This window comes from Tachypleus tridentatus, chromosome 9, assembly GCF_004210375.1.
Source record: "Tachypleus tridentatus isolate NWPU-2018 chromosome 9, ASM421037v1, whole genome shotgun sequence".
Classification (NCBI taxonomy): Eukaryota; Metazoa; Arthropoda; class Merostomata; order Xiphosura; family Limulidae; genus Tachypleus; species Tachypleus tridentatus.
Genome location: NC_134833.1, coordinates 5,103,964 through 5,128,339, shown reverse-complemented (window position 1 = coordinate 5,128,339; position 24,376 = coordinate 5,103,964). Strand labels below are relative to the sequence as shown.

At 31.5% G+C, this 24,376-nt stretch overlaps 1 protein-coding gene across 1 annotated transcript; it reads left to right on the top strand.

The window, feature by feature from the left end:
• The first annotated feature begins 601 nt into the window (after window positions 1–601).
• LOC143226973 (synaptic vesicle glycoprotein 2A-like) lies at window positions 602–18,514 on the top strand. Its single transcript, XM_076458522.1, has 2 exons — window positions 602–760; window positions 18,292–18,514. The coding sequence occupies exons 1-2, from the start codon at window positions 603–605 to the stop codon at window positions 18,512–18,514; spliced, it is 381 nt and encodes a 126-aa protein (XP_076314637.1). The 5' UTR covers window position 602.
• Window positions 18,515–24,376: the final 5,862 nt, after the last annotated feature.

Here is a 24,376-nt window from a genome sequence, read left to right as displayed (position 1 = left end):
ATACCCACACATAATAATCACTAGAACTACATTTATCTCTAAAAATAACCATTGTAATTGTATTGTTGTTATAGAACTACAGTAGTTTTCATAATCTGTAATATCAGTTTTAAACATCATTTACAAGTTTCTCAATGCACCATAATAAAACAATTAGTTTCCAAAAATACAATACTCATTATTACCACCAGAGGGATATATTACAATAATATTACGAAACTTTACATAAAATAATTATTGTTGCTGTTGTTTGTTGAGTTAAGCACAAAGCTTCACAGTGGGCTATCTGTGCTCTGGCCCACCACGGGTATCGAAATTCGGATTTTAGCGAATTAAGTTCCCAGACGTACCGATGAGCCACTGGGGGTGGGCTAAAATAATTAACCCTAAATCTAATTCATAATTATTCTTATATGATTCAGATAGATTAGTAGTATAATGTCAAACATCAGATTCAACTCGTAATGATCTCAGTAGGGCTCAGAAGATCAAAGGATGAAATTGTGAGTTCCAGGAGAATTTTACTCCTGGTTCAGATAGATTAGCAGGTTAATATCTAACTCGTAAATGATTTTGTAGGTGGTATTTCGTTTGTTGGAATGATGATTGGAGGCTTGGTTTGGGGCAGTTTGGCAGATAAGATCGGACGTCGACGAACTTTGTTATCATCGCTCACCACAAATGCAGTGTTTTCTATAATCACGGCGTTTATGCCCACCTATGGTCTTTTCATGGTGACACGGCTTTGCAGTGGCATTGGGTAAGTTTTTCTAAATAGCAAGTGTACGTGAATGTCCTACTGAAAAGAAAATGTTTGTATTCTGAGACAAAGTTTAAAAAAACATAATATACTTTTACCTGGCAATATTTGAGCAATACATGAATCTTTGGAATTATCTGAAAACAATAAAATATAAAATCAAGTTTAAATATTTTGCCAGAAATTTAAAAAAGCTTTATAGACGTTTTTTACTTTAGCATCCAATGTGCAAAATATCCAACACAGCATTAATTTTACGTTGTCTTCTATAGGAAATTAGGCTGAGATTAGAAGAGATCTGTAAATTACACTTAGTTTAGAAGTACAGAGGGAGAGATGGTGAATTAGACCTAATTAAAAAATATGGTGATAAACTAGGTTTAATTAAAGAGAGTGGTGGGTTAACTGGGTTTAATTAAAGAGAGTGGTGGGTTACCTAGATTTAATTAAAGAGAGTGATGGGTAAGCTGGGTTTAATTAAAGAGAGTGGTGGGTAAGCTGGGTTTAATTAAAGAGAATTGTGGGTAAACTGGGTTTAATTAAAGAGAATGGTGGGTTAACTGGGTTTAATTAAAGAGAGTGGTGGGTTACCTGGATTTAATTAAAGAGAGTGGTGGGTAAGCTGGGTTTAATTAAAGAGAGTGGTGGGTAAGCTGAGTTTAATTAAAGAGAATGGTGGGTAAGCTGGGTTTAATTAAAGAGAATGGTGGGTAGGCTAGGTTTAATTAAAGAAAATGGTGGGTAAGCTAGGTTTAATTAAAGAGAATGGTGGGTAAGCTAGGTTTAATTAAAGAGAGTGGTGGGTAAACTGGGTTTAATTAAAGAGAGTGGTGGGTAAGGTGGGTTTAATTAACAGAGAATGGTGGGTAAGCTAGGTTTAATTAAAGAGAATGGTGGGTAAGCTAGGTTTAATTAAAGAGAATGGTGGGTAAGCTAGGTTTAATTAAAGAGAGTGGTGGGTAAACTGGGTTTAATTAAAGAGAGTGGTTGGTAAAATGGGCTTCCTTTAGGAGAGTGGTGGGTTAGCTGGGTTTAATTAAAGAGAGTGGTTGGTAAAATGGGCTTCGTTTAGGAGAGTGGTGGGTGAACTGGGTTTAATTAAAGAGAGTGGTTGGTAAAATGGGTTTAATTAAAGAGAGTTGTTGATAAAATGGGCTTCGTTTAGGAGAGTGGCTATAAATGATCATATCAATGATCTATACGTCGTAAGAGCTGTAGTCTGTAACAAGATAACACTTATAATCAGTAAATAAGTTCAAAAATTAAAATATATATAACTTGTTTTGTTACTACAATCAAGAACAAATATATTCCAGACTAAATCAGAAAGTATAAATTTTTAAACTTTAAATTATCAACAGATCGAAATGACTCAACGTAGCCTGTTTTGTTTCCTTCGAAGTTGGCTACAAGGTAGACTGCAGCTGACGACGTAACCATTAAAATAAAGAGAACTCGTTTGTGCAAATGACAGGTGCTGTTCGTAGACGATGTTCGATTTTCAAGCAGAACATCGTGTGTCTATAATAAATAACACTGCACAACAAAGTTTTTGCTTCTTGAACACTGTTGGGTGTTCCTTATCGATTTTTGGCTGCTGATCACGAAAATAACATCCAAATTTGCCCATCTCTTACCGTTTCATCGAAATCTTCAATTTTATCATTTTTTTCTTATGTTTGTGTCCAAAAATTTTCGTTTCTGTAAGAGACCTATAAACAATGTTTTGTGCAGTCTGGGCATGTCCAGGCATGAAATCAGGCCAGGTTGGAAGCTGTTCTGTGGAAGTACGCAGCCCGGGCATGCCTGGGCAGGCTTGAGCCAGCTTGACACTGTCTTAGCAGGCTATAAAAGTGACTTGCATTCACAGATGTTGCTCATTGGATTAATATAGACTTTATAGTGTGTACGTATTGTTTTAAAATATAGCATTGCTTCAGTAGCACTGTAATAAGTAAGTTAGATGTTATAGACGTTTTACAGAACTATTGGTGTCGGTCAGTATGTCTTGCCAATGTCGTAACAGCCGCGATACAGTCTGCTATATTTGTGGCGAGTACACGCTTGTTCATCAGAGACGCTCAAAGACTTCTCTTGTGAAGAAAGCATATCATCTGTACTTTGGCTGTAAAATTGGTGATCAAGACCAGGAATGGGCACCTCACTTTTGTTGTACAACATGTGCTGTCTGTCTGAGAGCTTGGCTCAGAGGCACTTGAAAAACAATGCCGTTTACTGTCTCCATGATATGACGAGAACAGAAAGAACATGTGACGGGCTGTTACTTCTGTTTGACTAATGTGTCTGGTTTCTCTGCCAAAACAAGAAGTCAACTGAATACCTAATCTGCCTTCAGCAATGAGACCCGTATCACATGACGACAGTTTCAAATTCCGAAACCACCAGAGGAATGGACCTTAGACGAACCAGATGAAGAAACTACAATGCAGGGAACTGATTGATCCAGATTTTGAACCGTGCTCCTCAGGTGATCCACATCTCATAACACAGTCAGTATTAAACGATCTGGTCAGAGATTTGGGTCTGTCAAAAGCAAAAGCCGAATTACTGGGTTCGAGACTGCAGGAATGGTGTTTGCTGTCACCAGGTACGAAAATTTCTGTTTTTCAAAGCCACCGAGATAATATAACCAAATTATTTACACAAGTTGACAGTCTCAGTTTCTGTGTTGACATCGAAGGATTGTTCTATGCTTTGGGTTGTGACCATGACCTGCTAGAGTGGCATCTCTTTATTGATTCATCAATGTTAAGTCTCAAAGTTGTTCTGTTACACAATGACAACGTTCACCCTTCAATACCTGTTGGCTATGCAGCACACATGAAATAAACCTACGAGAACATGGAAATGTTGCTGAAACACATCCAGTACAGCAAGTACAACTGGAATATCTGTGGAGATCTGAAAGTCGTTTCTCTGTTACTGGGACTGCAGCTTGACTATACAAAGTACTGTTGTTTCATCTGTGAATGAGACAGTCGTGCCAAAGAGTCACATTATTCTAGACAGAGCTGGCCACTCCGTAAAAAGTTAGTTCCAGGACAGAAAAATGTGTCGCATGAATCGCTTGTCGACACGGCAAAGATTTTTTTGCCTCCTCTTTACATAAAATTGTGACTTATGAAGAATTTCGTGAAAGCAATAAACAAAGAAGACGAAGGTTTTCGTTATTTAAAACAGATGTTCCCAAGAATAACTGAGGCCAAGATCAAAGAAGGCATTTTTGTTGGCCCTCAGATCAGACACGTTATGAGTGACAAGCGGTTCGAAGATCTGTTAGTTGGGCCGGAAAAGATTGTCTGGAAAGCCTTCAAAGACGTTGTTGACAATTTTCTTGGCAATTACAGAGCCCCGCATTACATTCAGCTGGTAGACAAACTTATCAAAGCATACAAAACAATGAAGTGCAACATGTCACTCAAGATTCATTTCTTCCACTCACACTTGAATTGCTACAATGGAAAAACGATATCAGGGCAACTGGAATCCGTCAATGCTTGCTAATTACTGTTGGACACTGCAACGTGGTGCACCAGACATTGAAAACAAATCAGGAACAAAACACTTTTAATTATGTTAAACTTAATAGCGTATTAGAAACATAAACACAATTAAATACGTTATTGCCGGTAAACAGTTAACTGTCTATTTCTCAAAGTTCCTACGTGATGAAGCAAAACCAGAACTATATTTGTGCATACCCACCAGATACCTGTCACAATCAGCAAAAACTTCAAAAAAATTGTTGTGCAGTGTAATAGAGGGGTTTCCCAGTTTTAAAGTTGTGTGTGTCCCGGTCTTAGAAATCTGGTCACCCTATGAAAGAAGTACTGTAACTCTTAAAGGAAGTTTTAATTCAGCTCATAACTGTTCAAAGTCTTATCCATCAAGCTATAACTGTATTATCATTTCCAAACTGTCTCAGTAAAAATGTATTTAATAATACATACGGTGTGCTCACATGATTATCTCCTATGGACAGTTACTGACTTATTCAATACTACTTTCTAACACAGAGTTTGTAATATTTCTAATGAAATACAGTTTCTGTCAGTGTGGTAACATTGTATTATTTTAGCAATAGAATGTAATATATTATTTTAACAATAAAAAATACTCGTTTGTCTCTTGCATTAACGTTACCCCGATATCTATCTTAAATTCCTGTCTGGTAGCGACTGTTATGGAACTTCTAATTGTAGGTTTGAGAATCAGTTATGTCCACCCTGTCAAATGTTCTACTCAAACAACGCTTTTTAATTTATTTATTGTAGAAACTGGTGTGTAATAATAGAAAATTCACACTTTCATTTGTTTAACTTACTATAAAAATTTGGAGCTCTTTTCATTTCTTATTGCTGTTTTATTTTAAAAGTGCAGTTTGCGAAACCTTCTAAAATATTTCGATGATAATTGAAACCATAACTAACACTAAACTGACCGTTTACTACTCTTTATAATTCAAAGGCATGTGCGCATGCGGCCGCCATTACTTTGTGTTGAATTTTGACATTGCAGACAATAAAATGGCTCAGAGCGACAGTCGTCCGTCTACGTCACAACCCGAGCGAACGAAGGGAACACAGTGCTGTGCCACTGACTGTTACACATGCTGTAACTAAGGGTCGAAAGCGGAAGGTGTGACATTCCACAAGTTAAGTGAGGAAAAATTGCCTATAATATATTAAGTTACAATAAGCGACATCTCCGTGGACACGGTGGCGACAAGAACTGGCGTGAATGTTAAAACCCAGTTTCAGAGAGAACAAAAAGCGACATCTCCCGGTGGCGACAAGAACTGGCATGAATGTAATAACCCAGTTTCAGAGAGAACAATAAGCGACATCTCCTGATGGCGACAAGAATTGGCGTGAATGTTTATACCCAGTTTCAGAGAGAACAATAAGCGACATCTCCCGGTGGCGAAAAGAATTGGCGTGAATGTTTATACCCAGTTTCAGAGGACGTGCGAGTATTTTTCGGAAAGAATTTCACCTACACATGTCAGCATAACAACTTTTGGTTTAAAATCCGGACAATAATAAGTACTAGACTAATAATTATTCACGACATTTTAATAAAAATATACAAAGACAAAACATACATTGTCCACAGATACAGTTTCTGTGTACATTCATTTTTTATGCTATCACAGAGTGTCATTATCAGTTTCACAAATACACGGATGAGATAGGAAATTGGAAAAGGTGAATTTTACAGAAAAAAGAAAACTTTCCATTTAAAAGAACTACTCATACTGAATCAATACTGATTAAAGATCTCCTCATACTGATTAATTAATAAAAGAACGACTCATACCAATTAATTGATTAAAGCACTACTCATACTGATTATACTGATTAAAGAACTACTCATAAAAATTAATTATTAAAGAACTACTCATACCGATTAATTGATTAAAGAACTACTCATACCGATTAATTGATTAAAGAACTACTCATACTGATTATACTGATTAAAGAACTACTCATACCGATTAATTGATTAAAGAACTACTCATACTGATTATACTGATTAAAGAACTACTCATACCGATTAATTGATTAAAGAATTACTCATACTGACTATACTGATTCAAGAACTACTCATAGTGATTAATTGATTAAAGAATTACTCATACTGACTATACTGATTCAAGAACTACTCATAGTGATTAATTGATTAAAAACTACTCATACTGATTATACTAATTAAAGAACTACTCATACTGATTAATTAATTAAAGAACGACTCATACCAATTAATTGATTAAAGAACTACTCATACTGATTAATTGATTAAAGAATGACTCATACTGATTATGCTGATTAAAGAACTACTCATACTGATTAATTGATTAAAGAACTACTCATACTGATTATACTAATTAAAGAACTACTCATACTGATTAATTAATTAAAGAACGACTCATACTGATTAATTAATTAAATAACTACTCATACTGATTAATTAATTAAAGAACTACTCATACTGATTATACTGATTAAAGAACTACTCATACTGATTAATTGATTAAAGAACGACTCATATTGATTATACTGATTATAGAACTACTCATACTCATTAACTGATTAAAGAACTACTCATACTAATTATACTGATTAAAGATCTACTCATACTGATTAATTAATTAAAGAACTACTCATACTGATTATATTGATTAAAGAACTACTCATACCGATTAATTGATTAAAGAACGACTCATATTGATTATACTGATTAAAGAACTACTCATACTGATTATACTGATTAAAGATCTACTCATACTGATTAATTAATTAAAGAACTACTCATACTGATTATATTGATTAAAGAACTGCTCATACTGATTAATTGATTAAAGAACTGCTCATACTGATTAATCGATTAAAGAACTACTCATACTGATTATACTGATTAAAGAACTCATACCAATTAATTAATTAAAGAACTACTCATACCGATTAATTGATTAAAGAACTACTCATACTGATTATACTAATTAAAGAACTACTCATACTGATTATACTGATTAAAGAACTACTCATACCGATTAATTGATTAAAGAACGACTCATCCTGGTTATACTGATTAAAGAACTACTCATTCCAATTAATTAATTAAAGAACTACTCATACCGATTAATAGATTAAAGAACGACTCATTCTGATTATACTGATTAACGAACTACTCATACCGATTAATTGATTAAAGAACTGCTCATACTGATTAATTGATTAAAGAACTACTCATACTGATTATACTGATTAAAGAACTACTCATACCGATTAATTGATTAAAGAACTACTCATACCAATTAATTAATTAAAGAACTACTCATACCGATTAATTGATTAAAGAACTACTCATACTGATTATACTGATTAAAGATCTACTCATACTGATTAATTAATTAAAGAACTTCTCATACTGATTATATTGATTAAAGAACTGCTCATACTGATTAATTGATTAAAGAACTACTCATACTGATTATACTGATTAAAGAACTACTCATACTGATAAATTGATTAAACAACTACTCATACTGATTAATTAATTAAAGAACTACTCATACTGATTAAAGAACTACTCATACTGATTAATTGATTAAAGAACTGCTCATACTGATTAATTGATTAAAGAACTACTCATACTGATTAATTACTTAAATTACTACTCATACTGATTATACTGATTAAAGAACTACTCATACCGATTAATTAATTAAAGAACTACCCATACTGATTATACTGATTAACGAACTACTCATACTGATTAATTAATTAAAGAACTACTCATACCGATTAATAGATTAAAGAACTACTCATACCGAATATACTGATTAAAGATCTTTTCATTATGATTAATTAATTAAAGAACTACTCATACTGATTATATTGATTAAAGAACTGCTCATACTGATTAATTGATGAAAGAACTGCTCATACTGATTAATTGATTAAAGAACTACTCATACTGATTATACTGATTAAAGAACTACTCATACCAATTAATTAATTAAAGAACTACTCATACCGATTAATTGATTAAAGAACTACTCATACTGATTATACTAATTAAAGAACAACTCATACTAATTAATTAATTAACGAACGACTCATACCAATTAATTGATTAAAGAACTACTTATACCGATTAATTGATTAAAGAACTACTCATGCTGATTATACTGATTAAAGAACTATTTATACCGATTAATAGATTAAAGAACTACTAATACTGATTATACTGATTAAAGAACTACTCATACTGATAAATTGATTACGGAACTACTCATACTGATAAATTGATTACAGAACTACTCATACTGATTAAAGAACTACTCATACTGATAAATTGATTACAGAACTACTCATACTGATTAAAGAACTACTCATACTGATTAATTAATTAAAGAACTCATACTGATACTGATTAAAGAACTTCTCACACTGGTTAATTGATTAAAGAACTGCTCATACTGATTAATTGATTAAAGATCTACTGATACTGATTAAGTAATTAAAGAACTACTTATACTGATTAAAGAACTACTCATACTGATTATGCTGATTAAAGAACTACTCATACTGATTAATTGATTAAAAAATTGCTCATACTGATTATGATGATTAAAGAACTACTCATAATGATTATGCTAATTAAAGAACTACTCTTACTGATTATGCTGATTAAAGAACTACTCATACTGATTAATTGATTAAAAAATTACTCATACTGATTAATTAATTAAAGAACGACTGATACCAATTAATTGATTAAAGAACTACTCATACTGATTATACTGATTAAAGAACTACTCATACTGATTAATTGATTAAAGAACTACTCATACTGATTAATTAATTAAAGAACTCATACTGATACTGATTAAAGAACTGCTCACACTGGTTAATTGATTAAAGAACTGCTCATACTGATTAATTGATTAAAGAACTACTGATACTGGTTAAGTAATTAAAGAACTACTTATACTGATTAAAGAACTACTCATACTGATTATACTGATTAAAGAACTACTCATACTGATTAATTGATTAAAGAACTACCCATACTGATTAATTAATTAAAGAACTACTCATACTGATTATATTGATTAAAGAACTGCTCATACTGATTAATTGATTAAAGAACTACTCATACTGATTAATTAATTAAATAACTACTCATACTGATTAATTAATTAAAGAACTACTCATACTGATTATATTAATTAAAGAACTACTCATACTGATTATACTGATTAAAGAACTACTCATACTGATTATACTGATTAATGAACTACTCATACTGATTAATTGATTAAAGAACTACTCATACTGATTAATTAATTAAAGAACTACTCACACTGATTATTTTGATTAAAGATCTGCTCATACTGATTAATTGATTAAAGAACTACTCATACTGATTAATTGATTAAACAACTACTCATACTGATTAATTAATTAAATAACTACTCATACTGATTAATTAATTAAAGAACTACTCATACTGATTATACTGATTAAAGAATTTCCTATACTGATTAACTGATTAAAGAACTACTCATACTGATTATACTGATTCAAGAACTACTCATACTGGTTATACTGATTAAAGAACTACTCATACTGATTATACTGATTAAAGAACTACTCATACTGATTATATTGATTAAAGAACTGCTCATACTGATTATACTGATTAAAGAACTACTCATACTGATTATACTGATTAAAGAACTACTCATACTGATTAATTGATTAAAGAACTACTCATATTGATTAATTAATTAAAGAACTACTCATACTGATTATATTGATTTAAGAACTGCTTGTACTAATTAATTGATTAAAGAACTGCTCATACTGATTAATTGATTAAAGAACTACTCATACTGATTAAATAATTAAATAACTACTCATACTGATTAATTAATTAAAGAACTACTCATACTGATTATACTGATTAAAGAACTACTCATACCGATTAATTAATTAAAGAACTACCCATACTGATTATACTGATTAACGAACTACTCATACTGATTAATTAATTAAAGAACTACTCATACCGATTAATAGACTAAAGAACTGCTCATACCGATTATACTGATTAAAGATCTACTCATTATGATTAATTAATTAAAGAACTACTCATACTGATTATATTGATTAAAGAACTGCTCATACTGATTAATTGATGAAAGAACTGCTCATACTGATTAATTGATTAAAGAACTACTCATACTGATTATACTGATTAAAGAACTACTCATACCAATTAATTAATTAAAGAACTACTCATACCGATTAATTGATTAAAGAACTACTCATACTGATTATACTAATTAAAGAACTACTCATACTGATTATACTGATTAAAGAACTACTCATACCGATTAATTGATTAAAGAACGACTCATATTGATTATACTGATTAAAGAACTATTCATACTCATTAACTGATTAAAGAACTACTCATACTGATTATACTGATTAAAGATCTACTCATACTGATTAATTAATTAAAGAACTTCTCATACTGATTATATTGATTAAAGAACTGCTCATACTGATTAATTGATTAAAGAACTACTCATACTGATTATACTGATTAAAGAACTACTCATACTGATAAATTGATTAAACAACTACTCATACTGATTAATTAATTAAAGAACTACTCATACTGATTATATTGATTAAAGAACTACTCATACTGATTAATTGATTAAAGAACTGCTCATACTGATTAATTGATTAAAGAACTACTCATACTGATTAATTAATTAAATAACTACTCATACTGAATTATTAATTAAAGAACTACTCATACTGATTATACTGATTAAAGAACTACTCATAATGATTAATTGATTAAAAAACTACTCATACTGATTATACTGATTAAAGAACTACTCATACTGATTATACTGATTAAACAATTAATATCGATTAATTGAATAAAGAATTACTCATACCGAATTATTGATTAAAGAATTACCCATACTGATTATATTGATTAAACAACTACTCATACTGATTATACTGATTAAAGAACTACTCATACCAATTAATTAATTAAAGAACTACTCATACTGATTATACTGATTATAGAACTACTCATACTGATTAATTAATTAAATAACAACTCATACTGATTAATTAATTAAAGAACTACTCATACTGATTATACTGATTAAAGAACTACTCATAGTAATTAATTGATTAAAAAACTACTCATACTGATTATACTGATTAAAGAACTAATAATATTGATTATACTGATTAAAGAACTACTCATTCTGATTAATTGATTAAAGAACTTCTCATACTGATAAATTAATTAAAGAACTACTCATACGGTTTATATTGATTAAAGACCTGATCAAACTGATTAATTGATTAAACAACTGCTCATACTGATTAATTGATTAAAGAACTACTCATACTGATTAATTAATTAAATAACTACTCATACTGATTAATTAATTAAATAACTACTCATACTTATTAATTAATTAAAGAACTACTCATTTTGATTTTACTGATTAAAGAACTACTCATACCGATTAATTGATTAAAGAACTACTCATACTGATTATACTGATTAAAGATCAACTCATACTAATTAATTAATTAAAGAACGACTCATACCAATTAATTGATTAAAGAACTACTTATACCGATTAATTGATTAAAGAACTACTCATGCTGATTATACTGATTAAAGAACTATTTATACCGATTAATAGATTAAAGAACTACTCATACTGATTATACTGATTAAAGAACTACTCATACTGATAAATTGATTACGGAACTACTCATACTGATTAAAGAACTACTCATACTGATAAATTGATTACAGAACTACTCATACTGATTAAAGAACTACTCATACTGATTAATTAATTAAAGAACTCATACTGATACTGATTAAAGAACTGCTCACACTGGTTAATTGATTAAAGAACTGCTCATACTGATTAATTGATTAAAGAACTACTGATACTGATTAAGTAATTAAAGAACTACTTATACTGATTAAAGAACTACTCATACTGATTATGCTGATTAAAGAACTACTCATACTGATTAATTGATTAAAAAATTGCTCATACTGATTATGATGATTAAAGAACTACTCATAATGATTATGCTAATTAAAGAACTACTCTTACTGATTATGCTGATTAAAGAACTACTCATACTGATTAATTGATTAAAAATTACTCATACTGATTAATTAATTAAAGAACGACTCTTACCAATTAATTGATTAAAGAACTACTCATACTGATTATACTGATTAAAGAACTACTCATACTGATTAATTGATTAAAGAACTACTCATACTGATTAATTAATTAAAGAACTCATACTGATACTGATTAAAGAACTGCTCACACTGGTTAATTGATTAAAGAACTGCTCATACTGATTAATTGATTAAAGAACTACTGATACTGATTAAGTAATTAAAGAACTACTTATACTGATTAAAGAACTACTCATACTGATTATGCTGATTAAAGAACTACTCATACTGATTAATTGATTAAAAAATTGCTCATACTGATTATGATGATTAAAGAACTACTCATAATGATTATACTAATTAAAGAACTACTCTTACTGATTATGCTGATTAAAGAACTACTCATACTGATTAATTGATTAAAGAACGACTCATACCGATTAATTGATTAAAGAACTACTCATACTGATTAATTAATTAAAGAACGACTCATACTGATTAATTAATTAAATATCTACTCATACTGATTAATTAATTAAAGAACTACTCATACTGATTATACTGATTAAAGAACTACTCATACCGATTAATTGATTAATAAACTACTCATACCGATTAATTGATTAAAGAACTACTCATACTGATTATACTGATTAACGAACTACTCATACTGTTTAATTGATTAAAGAACTACTCATCCTGATTATACTGATTAAAGAACTACTCATACTGATTAATTGATTAAAGAATTACTCATACTGTTTATACTGATTCAAGAACTACTCATACTGATTATACTGATTAAAGAACTACTCATACTGATTAATTGATTAAAAAATTGCTCATACTGATTATGATGATTAAAGAACTACTCATAATGATTATGCTAATTAAAGAACTACTCTTACTGATTATGCTGATTAAAGAACTACTCATACTGATTAATTGATTAAAAATTACTCATACTGATTAATTAATTAAAGAACGACTCTTACCAATTAATTGATTAAAGAACTACTCATACTGATTATACTGATTAAAGAACTACTCATACTGATTAATTGATTAAAGAACTACTCATACTGATTAATTAATTAAAGAACTCATATTGATACTGATTAAAGAACTGCTCACACTGGTTAATTGATTAAAGAACTGCTCATTCTGATTAATTGATTAAAGAACTACTGATACTGATTAAGTAATTAAAGAACTACTTATACTGATTAAAGAACTACTCATACTGATTATGCTGATTAAAGAACTACTCATACTGATTAATTGATTAAAAAATTGCTCATACTGATTATGATGATTAAAGAACTACTCATAATGATTAATTAATTAAAGAACGACTCATACCGATTAATTGATTAAAGAACTACTCATACTGATTATACTGATTAAAGAACTACTCATACTGATTAATTGATTAAAAAATTACTCATACTGGTTATACTGAATAAAGAACTACTCATACTGATTAATTAATTAAAGAACGACTCATACCGATTAATTGATTAAAGAACTACTCATACTGATTATACTGATTAAAGAACTACTCATACTGATTATACTGTTTTAAGAACTAATAATACTGATTATACTGATTAAAGAACTACTCATTCTGATTAATTGATTAAACAACTACTCATACTGATTAATTAATTAAAGAACTAGTCATACTGTTTATATTGATTAAAGACCTGGTCAAACTGATTAATTGATTAAACAACTGCTCATACTGATTAATTGATTAAAGAACTACTCATACTGATTAATTAATTAAATAACTACTCATACTGATTAATTAATTAAATAACTACTCATACTGATTAATTAATTAAAGAACTACTCATTTTGATTATACTGTTTAAAGAACTACTCATACCGATTAATTGATTAAAGAACTACTCATACTGATTATACTGATTAAAGAACAACTCATACTAATTAATTAATTAAAGAACGACTCATACCAATTAATTGAATAAAGAACTACTTATACCGATTAATTGATTAAAGAACTACTCATACTGATTATACTGATTAAAGAACTACTCATACTGATTATACTGATTAAAGAACTACTCATACTGATTAATTGATTAAAGAACTACTCATACTGATTAATTAATTAAAGAACTACTCATACTGATTATATTGATTAAAGAACTGCTTATACTAATTAATTGATTAAAGAACTGCTCATACTGATTAATTGATTAAAGAACTACTCATACTGATTAAATAATTAAATAACTACTCATACCGATTAATTAATTAAAGAACTACTCATACTGATTATACTGATTAACGAACTACTCATACTGATTAATTAATTAAAGAACTACTCATACCGATTAATAGATTAAAGAACTACTCATACCGATTAATAGATTAAAGAACTACTCATACTGATTATACTGATTCAAGAACTACTCATACTGATTATACTGATTAAAGAACTACTCATACTGATTATACTGATTAACGAACTACTCATACCGATTAATTGATTAAAGAACTACTCATACCGATTAATTGATTAAATAACTGCTCATACTGATTAATTGATTAAAGAACTACTCATACTGATTATACTGATTAAAGAACTACTCATACTGATTAATTGATTAAAGAACTACTCATACTGATTAATTGATTAAAGAACGACTCATATTGATTATACTGATTAAAGAACTATTCATACTCATTAACTGATTAAAGAACTACTCATACTGATTATACTGAATAAAGATCTACTCATACTGATTAATTAATTAAAGAACTACTCATACTGATTATATTGATTAAAGAACTGATCATACTGATTAATTAATTAAAGAACTACTCATACTGATTATACTGATTAAAGAACTACTCATTCCAATTAATTAATTAAAGAACTACTCTACCGATTAATTGATTAAAGAACGACTCATACTGATTATACTGATTAAAGAACTACTCATACTGATTATACTGATTAAAGAACTACTCATGCTGATTATACTGATTAACGAACTACTCATACCGATTAATTGATTAAAGAACTACTCATACCGATTAATTGATTAAATAACTGCTCATACTGATTAATTGATTAAAGAACTACTCATACTGATTATACTGATTAAAGAACTACTCATACTGATTAATTGTTAAAGAGCGACTCATATTGATTATACTGATTAAAGAACTATTCATACTCATTAACTGATTAAAGAACTACTCATACTGATTATACTGATTAAAGATCTACTCATACTGATTAATTAATTAAAGAACTACTCATACTGATTATATTGATTAAAGAACTGATCATACTGATTAATTAATTAAAGAACTACTCATACTGATTATACTGATTAAAGAACTACTCATTCCAATTAATTAATTAAAGAACTACTCATACCGATTAATTGATTAAAGAACGACTCATACTGATTATACTGATTAAAGAACTACTCATACTGATAAATTGATTACGGAACTACTCATACTGATTAAAGAACTACTCATACTGATAAATTGATTACAGAACTACTCATTCTGATAAATTGATTACAGAACTACTCATACTGATAAATTGATTACAGAACTACTCATACTGATTAAAGAACTACTCATACTGATTATACTGATTAAAGAACTGCTCATACTGATTAAAGAACTACTCATACTGATTAAAGAACTACTCATAATGATTAATTAATTAAAGAACTCATACTGATACTGATTAAAGAACTGCTCACAGTGGTTAATTGATTATAGAACAACTCATACTGATTAACTGATTATTGATCTACTCATACTGATTAATTGATTAAAGTTCTACTTATACTGATTATACTGATTAAAGAACTACTCATACTGATTAAAGAACTACTCATACTGATTAAAGAACTATTCATACTGATCATTCTGATTAAAGAACTAGTCATACTGATTATACTGATTAAAGAACTACTCATACTGATTAATTGATTAAAGAACTACTCATACTGATTAATTAATTAAAGAACTACTTATACTGATTAATTAATGAACTACCCATACTGATTTTGCTGATTAAAGAACTACTGATACTGATTATACTGATTAAAGAACTACTCATACTGATTATACTGATTAAAGAACTCTTCATATTTAATAATTGATTAAAGAACTATTCATACTGATTAATGGATTAAAGAACTAATACTGATTAATTGATTAAAGAACTACTCATACTGATTAATTTTGCAGGTTCACATTTTTTATAAAAAAGATGTGCTAATAAATGAAACATATAACTTGGTGCAGTAAGAGTCCTTTCCGAGCGGGGATCCGAACATTTTAGTTTTTATGTTTGTCGCTAGGAAAAGTACTGTGACGTAATAGTTGCCAAACAAATCACCAACGCCAACGCGTTGAATGTAAATAAACATGGCCAGTGCATACGGAGAAACAGAGGCGGTGTCTATTTTGACTTTATGTTCTGAACAGTGTTGAGTAGCGCCATATCAATTCGAACCTACTCTGAACGAACCTAGAACAGTTACTTTTGACACAGATCTGACAAGTTCTAGTGATGAGGACAGTTCCACGAGCGAGAGTAGCGGAACTGTGAGTGATACTGAAAGCGCCCAGGCCTGTTGCGAGTCGGTCATAACTTTAGTGGAAGAATGGTAAGCCTAAGTCATGACAACAAATATGGTCTGTATTATTTCACGTGCAATTTTAAGCATCTGGAAACCTGTCTGGTGTTTATAAATTATTGGTATCACAGACTGGGTTTAATTTGTTTATACTTTGGCGACTATGGTAATTAATACTCAGCCCTTCCACAATCATTGTACCGGGTATTTATGACTCGTAACAAAATGAATTTCAATTATACCTCATAATTCTGTCTATAAAATCAAACTAGATGTAGCAGTCTGAATAGTGAATTTAATATTTACCATAAATGTATAATACATATGGCATATTCCGTATGTTTGTGCAAGGTGTAGGTGTGGTTTATGCGAACAGATGCCAACCAGGAGAGAGTGCGTTTGTTGTCGCTCCTACGACAAGGTGTCAAACCGATTAAAAGATGAAGAGTGCATTACCCAGACTTGAGGCTTTGATGGAAATAGACTGAATATCGATGTCTTGGAAGCATCATACTGTGAATTTATTGACTTTAGTGATGATGAGCCAAGTCACGAGTGTTGATTTTTCAAGATGCAGTTAAACCTAAACAATGTTGAATGTTCAAGGTACAGTTACATAAGTAACATTTTTCTTTAACCCACAATAAAAGGTCATGATGCGCCACCTGTTATCCTTTAGGAATAGTATAAAATACGTGTATTTTTCTATTGCACATAATAAACATCGAGGAAAAGTAACAGATTTTAATCTTAAGAGTTCTCTCAGGGCTAATAACCGGCTCATTCTTCATATCAGATATCTGTGTTTTGTGAATGACTTTTGGATTAATTTCTAAGTTGAAAACAGAATTGGATCATCTTAGTTTGATAAATTTATTAAAACCAAATAACAAAGTTATTCAAAGGCTTAGTTTAGATGGAAAACGGCCAAGAGTTGTGAGGTGAGATCGTATTTCCTTATTCCAGGTTTGACTGGAGGCCTTTAAAAGTTCAACACTTGGCAATGGCGGCCGCTTGCGCGTGCCAAAAATCACATGACTTCTAATCTAATGTTATTTGTATCTGTGCTTGTAATTTCACAATTTTCAATTTCTTTAGCATAGGTGGCTCGTTACCGATAGTCTTCACTTACTACAGTGAGTTTCTTTCAAAGAAGAATAGAGGGCGACACTTAAGCTGGTTACTCGTATTTTGGGCTGTAGGTGGAGTTTTTGTTGCCATTATGTCTTGGACATTAATACCAAGAACAGGTAACAAGGAAAATAAATATTGTGTTTGTCATGATACAACCAAATTAATTGACAATTTGATTAACCGATAACCTAATTAAGTGACAGTTTTATTAACCGCCACCATAATTAACTGACAGACTGATTAACCAACAGCTTGAACAACTGACAAACTGATGAACCAATAAATGGATTTGCCAACAACATATTTAACTGGTTTTCGATATTAATGAAAGTATTGTGTAATTAACAAATATAAAGAGTAAATTATCTAATGCCTTGCACTGACTGTGTGTTGCTAATAAGTAATACAGTATTAGTGATCTACAGGTGTGTGTAGTGCTAATAACTATTGCATCGATAGTTACATACATGCGTGTACAATGTTAATAAATATTACAGTAATAGTTATCTACAGGTATTTGTGGTGCTAATAAGTAGTACAGTAGTAGTGATCTACAGATGTGTGTAGTGCTAATAATACTGATCTACAGATGTGTGTAGTGCTAATAACTAGTCCAGTAATACTGATCTACCGGTGTGTGTAGTGCTAATAACTAGTCCAGTAATACTGATCTACAGATGTGTGTAGTGCTAATAACTAGTCCAGTAATACTGATCTACCGGTGTGTGTAGTGCTAATAACTAGTCCAGTAATACTGATCTACAGATGTGTGTAGTGCTAATAACTAGTACAGTAATGGTGATCCACAGGTGTGTGTGTAGTGCTAATAACTAGTACAGTAATACTGATCTACAGATGTGTGTAGTACTAATAACTAGCCCAGTAATACTGATCTACAGATGTGTGTGGTGCTAATAACTAGTCCAGTAATACTGATCTACCGGTGTGTGTGGTGTTAATAACTAGTCCAGTAATACTGATCTACCGGTGTGTGTAGTGCTAACTAGTCCAGTAATACTGATCTACAGATGTGTGTAGTGCTAACTAGTCCAGTAATAGTGATCTACAGATGTGTGTGACGTTAATGTCTAGTACAGTAATACTGATCTACAGATGTGTGTAGTGCCAACTAGTCCAGTAATACTGATCTACCGGTGTGTGTAGTGCTTATAACTAGTCCAGTAATACTGATCTACAGATGTGTGTAGTGCTAACTAGTCCAGTAATACTAATCTACCTGTGTGTGTAGTGCTAATAACTAGTCCACTAATACTGATCTACAGATGTGTGTAGTTCTAATAACTAGTCCAGTAACAGTGATCTACAGATGTGTGTAGTGCTAACTAGTCCAGTAATACTAATCTACCGGTGTGTGTGACGTTAATGTCTAGTTCAGTAATACTGATCTACAGATGTGTGTAGTGCTAACTAGTCCAGTAATACTGATCTACAGATGTGTGTAGTGCTAATAACTAGTCCAGTAATACTGATCTACAGATGTGTATAGTGCTAATAATTAGTTCAGTAATACTGACCTACCGGTGTGTGTGGTGCTAACTAGTCCAGTAATACTGATCTACAGGTGTGTGTGTTGCTAATAACTAGTACAGTAATGGTGATCCACAGATGTGTGTGTGGTGCTAATAACGACTACAGTAACATTGATCTACAGGTGTGTACACTGCTAATATATAGTCCAGTAATACTGATCTACAGATGTGTGTAGTGCTAACTAGTCCAGTAATACTGATCTACCGGTGTGTGTGGCGTTAATGTCTAGTACAGTAATAGTTATGTACATATGTATCTGGTACTAATAATTAATAACACAGTAGTGATCTACAGGTGTGTGTCGCGCTAATAACTACAGGGTGTTCGGAAAGTCACTGTGCACTTATACATTTATTAACAGACATGTTTCAATATAGAATACAGGAGTTAAATACGAATGACAATTATAAACAATGTTGAAAGTGAATACGCGTTCGACGATCCATACACGTTTCTCAGTTGTTAAAACTATACTGTTATCATAATCTGAAATATAATAAAATATGATCACAAAACTGCACAGTGACGAACACCCTGTATAATAGTAATAGTGATCTACAGGTCTGTGTGTAGTGCTAATAACTAGTACATTAATAGTTATCTACAGGTGTGTGTAGTGCTAATAACTAGTATAGTAATAGTGATCTACAGGTGTGTGTGTTGCTAATAGCTAGTACATTAATAGTTATCTACAGGTGTGTGTAGTGCTAATAACTAACATAGTAATAGTGATCTAAAGGCGTGTGTGGTTCTAGTAACTAGTCCAGTAAGAGTGATCTACAGGTCTGTGTGTAGTGCTAATAACTAGTACATTAATAGTTATCTACAGGTGTGTGTAGTGCTAATAACTAGTATAGTAATAGTGATCTACAGGTGTGTGTGTTGCTAATAGCTAGTACATTAATAGTTATCTACAGGTGTGTGTAGTGCTAATAACTAGTATAGTAATAGTGATCTACAGGTGTGTGTGTTGCTAATAGCTAGTACATTAATAGTTATCTACAGGTGTGTTTAGTGCTAATAACTAGTATAGTAATAGTGATCTAAAGGCGTGTGTGGTTCTAGTAACTAGTCCAGTAAGAGTGATCTACAGGTGTTTGTAGTGCTAATAAGTACTACAGTAATAGTGATATACAGGTTTTTATAGTGCTAATAACTGCTCGAGTAGTAGTGATAATATCTAGTGCAGTAATAGTGATCCATAATTATATGTAGTGCTAATAAATAGTACAGTAATAATGATCTACAGGTGCTTGTAGTGCTAATAAATGGTCCAGTAATAGTGATCTACAGGTGGTGTCGTGCTACTAAGTGGTCCAGGAATAGTGATCTATAGGTCTGTGTAGTTCTAATAACCAGTACAGTAATAGTTATATACAGGTGTGTGCAGTGCTATTAACTAGTAGAGTAATACTGATCAATAGGTGTGTGTAGTGCTAATAAGTAATCCAGTAGTAGTAATTTACGGGTGTATTACTAATAGCTAGTACAGTAATAATGATCTACAGGTGTGTGTTTTGTGCTAATAAGGAATCCAGAGTAGTGATCTTCAGAGATATACTCAATATATCAGTGTAAGAAATGAACTGATATTACGAACCATCTGTTTAAAAGTTCTTCACAATATTTTCTATATTCAGTTTCTTGTTGTTTCCTTGTCAGTAACATCTATAAATATAAACATCTATAAATATGAACATCTATAAATATAAACATCTATAAATATAAATAGCTATAAATATAAACATCTATAAAGACAATTTACATTTCTTTTATAACTTTTCTCGTTATTGTTCATTTGAAGTCGATTTCTTATAAACATTTTTACTGATATCAGGTTCAGAATCGGATCAAACTGTATCAGTGATCATATAGGTACAGATACATCAGGTGTTATATCGGATGAAACTGTATCAGTGATCATATAGGTACAGATACGTCAGGTGTTATAACGGATGAAACTGTATCGGTGATCACATAGGTACAGATACGTCAGGTGTTATAACGGATGAAACTGTATCAGTGATCATATAGGTACAGATACATCAGGTGTTATAACGGATGAAACTGTATCAGTGATCATATAGGTACAGATACATCAGGTGTTATAACGGATGAAACTGTATCAGTGATCATATAGGTACAGATACATCAGGTGTTATAACGGATGAAACTGTATCAGTGATCATATAGGTACAGATACATCAGGTGTTATAACGGATGAAACTGTATCAGTGATCATATAGGTACAGATACATCAGGTGTTATAACGGATGAAACTGTATCAGTGATCATATAGATACAGATACATCAGGTGTTATAACATAGACCGTGATGTATCTGGATCCCCAAGTTTTATTTTTTAATACGGATAATACTCATTTTTTTCCATTTCTGTAAAGTTTTGCCTTCGTTTCTTTGCAAGTTACCACAGGTAGAATAGAATATGTGATGATCATTTAAAGAACCTATTGTTCTCATGGCGATGGATGAATAAAATTGAAAAAAGCATCAAAATGCACGTGCAAAGAAATAATATCAACATGGGACACGTCATGCTGCCTGTAAACGGTGTGTTTCTAGTGGGTTGAAGATGGATCGAGACACGTCATGCTGCCTGTAAACGGTGTGTTTCTAGTGGGTTGAAGATGGATCGAGACACGTCATGCTGCCTGTTAACGGTGTGTTTCTAGTCGCGATTGTTCTACAGATAACTTACGTCGTGATTGTTCTACAGATATCTTACGTCGCGATTGTTCTAGAGATATCTTACGTCGCGATTGACTAGAGATATCTTACGTCGTGATTGTTCTAGAGATATCTTACGTCGCGATTGTTCTAGAGATATCTTACGTCGCGATTGTTCTAGAGATATCTTACGTCGCGATTGTTCTAGAGATATCTTACGTCGTGATTGTTCTAGAGATATCTTACGTCGCGATTGTTCTAGAGATATCTTACGTCGCGATTGTTCTAGAGATATCTTACGTCGTGATTGTTCTAGAGCTATATTACGTCGCGATTGTTCTAGAGATATCTTACGTCGCGATTGTTCTAGAGATATCTTACGTCGTGATTGTTCTAGAGCTATATTACGTCGCGATTGTTCTAGAGATATCTTACATCGTGATTGTTCTAAAGATATATTACGTCCTGATTGTTCTAGAGATATCGTATGTCGCGATTGTTCTAGAGATATCTTACGTCCTGATTGTTTTAGAGATGTCTTACGTCGTGATTGTTCTAGAGATGTTTTACGTCTTGATTGTTCTAGAGATATCTATAGCCAGCGATTTTCAACATTTTGAACATAACAAAATGTGACCCGATTTCAGGGATAATTATTCACTTATGTGAAATTGCACATGAAATTGTGTCGAGAAATCCGAAAGGGATGGAGATATATAATACAAGAATTACCGTATAAAATATGTATACACAACTAGTAATAGAGTGACGTCACCGTTATAAAATACGGACAGTGAGGAAAGTTGACTTAATAGTTTGTGACATCAAAGATAGACGTAGCACCTAAAAATCAATCAGAAACAAGTTCTTATTTTTTGTGAAAACATGTTTACTGTCACACTTTCTAGGCTTCAATATCCTTCTGTCAGAAAATCTTCACTTCAGCAGTTGGCGTGTATTTCTAGTTGTCTGTGTTGCACCTGCTGTACTTTCCTGTATAGGTCTTATACTCCTACCAGAAAGCCCTCGCTTTTTACTCGAGGTAGGTAATAACTGTTGTACTTTACTCTATAGATCTAATGCTTAGAGGTAGGTAATAACTGTTGTACTTTCCTGTATAGGTCTTATATTCTTACCAGAAAGCCCTCGCTTCTTACTCGAGGTAGGTAATAACTTGTACTTTACTGTATAAGGTCTTATATTCTTACCACAAAGCCCTCGCTTCTTACTCGAGGTAGGTAATAACTTGTACTTTACTGTATAGGTCTTATACTCTTACCAGAAAGCCCTCGCTTCTTACTCGAGGTAGGTAATAACTTGTACTTTACTGTATAGGTCTTATATTCTTACCACAAAGCCCTCGCTTCTTACTCGAGGTAGGTAATAACTTGTACTTTACTGTATTGGTCTTATACTTTTACCAGAAAGCCCTCGCTTTTTACTCGAGATAGGTAATAACTGTTGTACTTTACTGTATAGGTCTTATATTCTTACCACAAAGCCCTCGCTTCTTACTCGAGGTAGGTAATAACTTGTACTTTACTGTATAGGTCTTATACTCTTACCAGAAAGCCCTCGCTTCTTACTCGAGATAGGTAATAACTGTTGTACTTTCCTGTATAGGTCTTATACTCTTACCAGAAAGCCCTCGCTTCTTACTCGAAGTAGATAATAACTGTTGTACTTTATTGTATAGATCTAGAAGTTAGAGGTAGAGAATAACTGTTCTACTCTTATTTTATAGATCTTGTACTTAGATGTAGGTAATAACTGTTTTACTTTACTGTATAGATCTTGTACTTAGATAGCT

What these genes read in the sequence shown, in the direction of transcription:
- LOC143226973 (XM_076458522.1), top strand. Translation starts at nt 603, where the DNA reads ATGATTGGAGGCTTGGTTTGGGGCAGTTTGGCAGATAAGATCGGACGT. An exon ending in CGGCTTTGCAGTGGCATTGG is followed by an intron (nt 761 to 18,291) that starts GTAAGTTTTTCT and finishes CAATTTCTTTAG; the next exon opens with CATAGGTGGCTCGTTACCGA.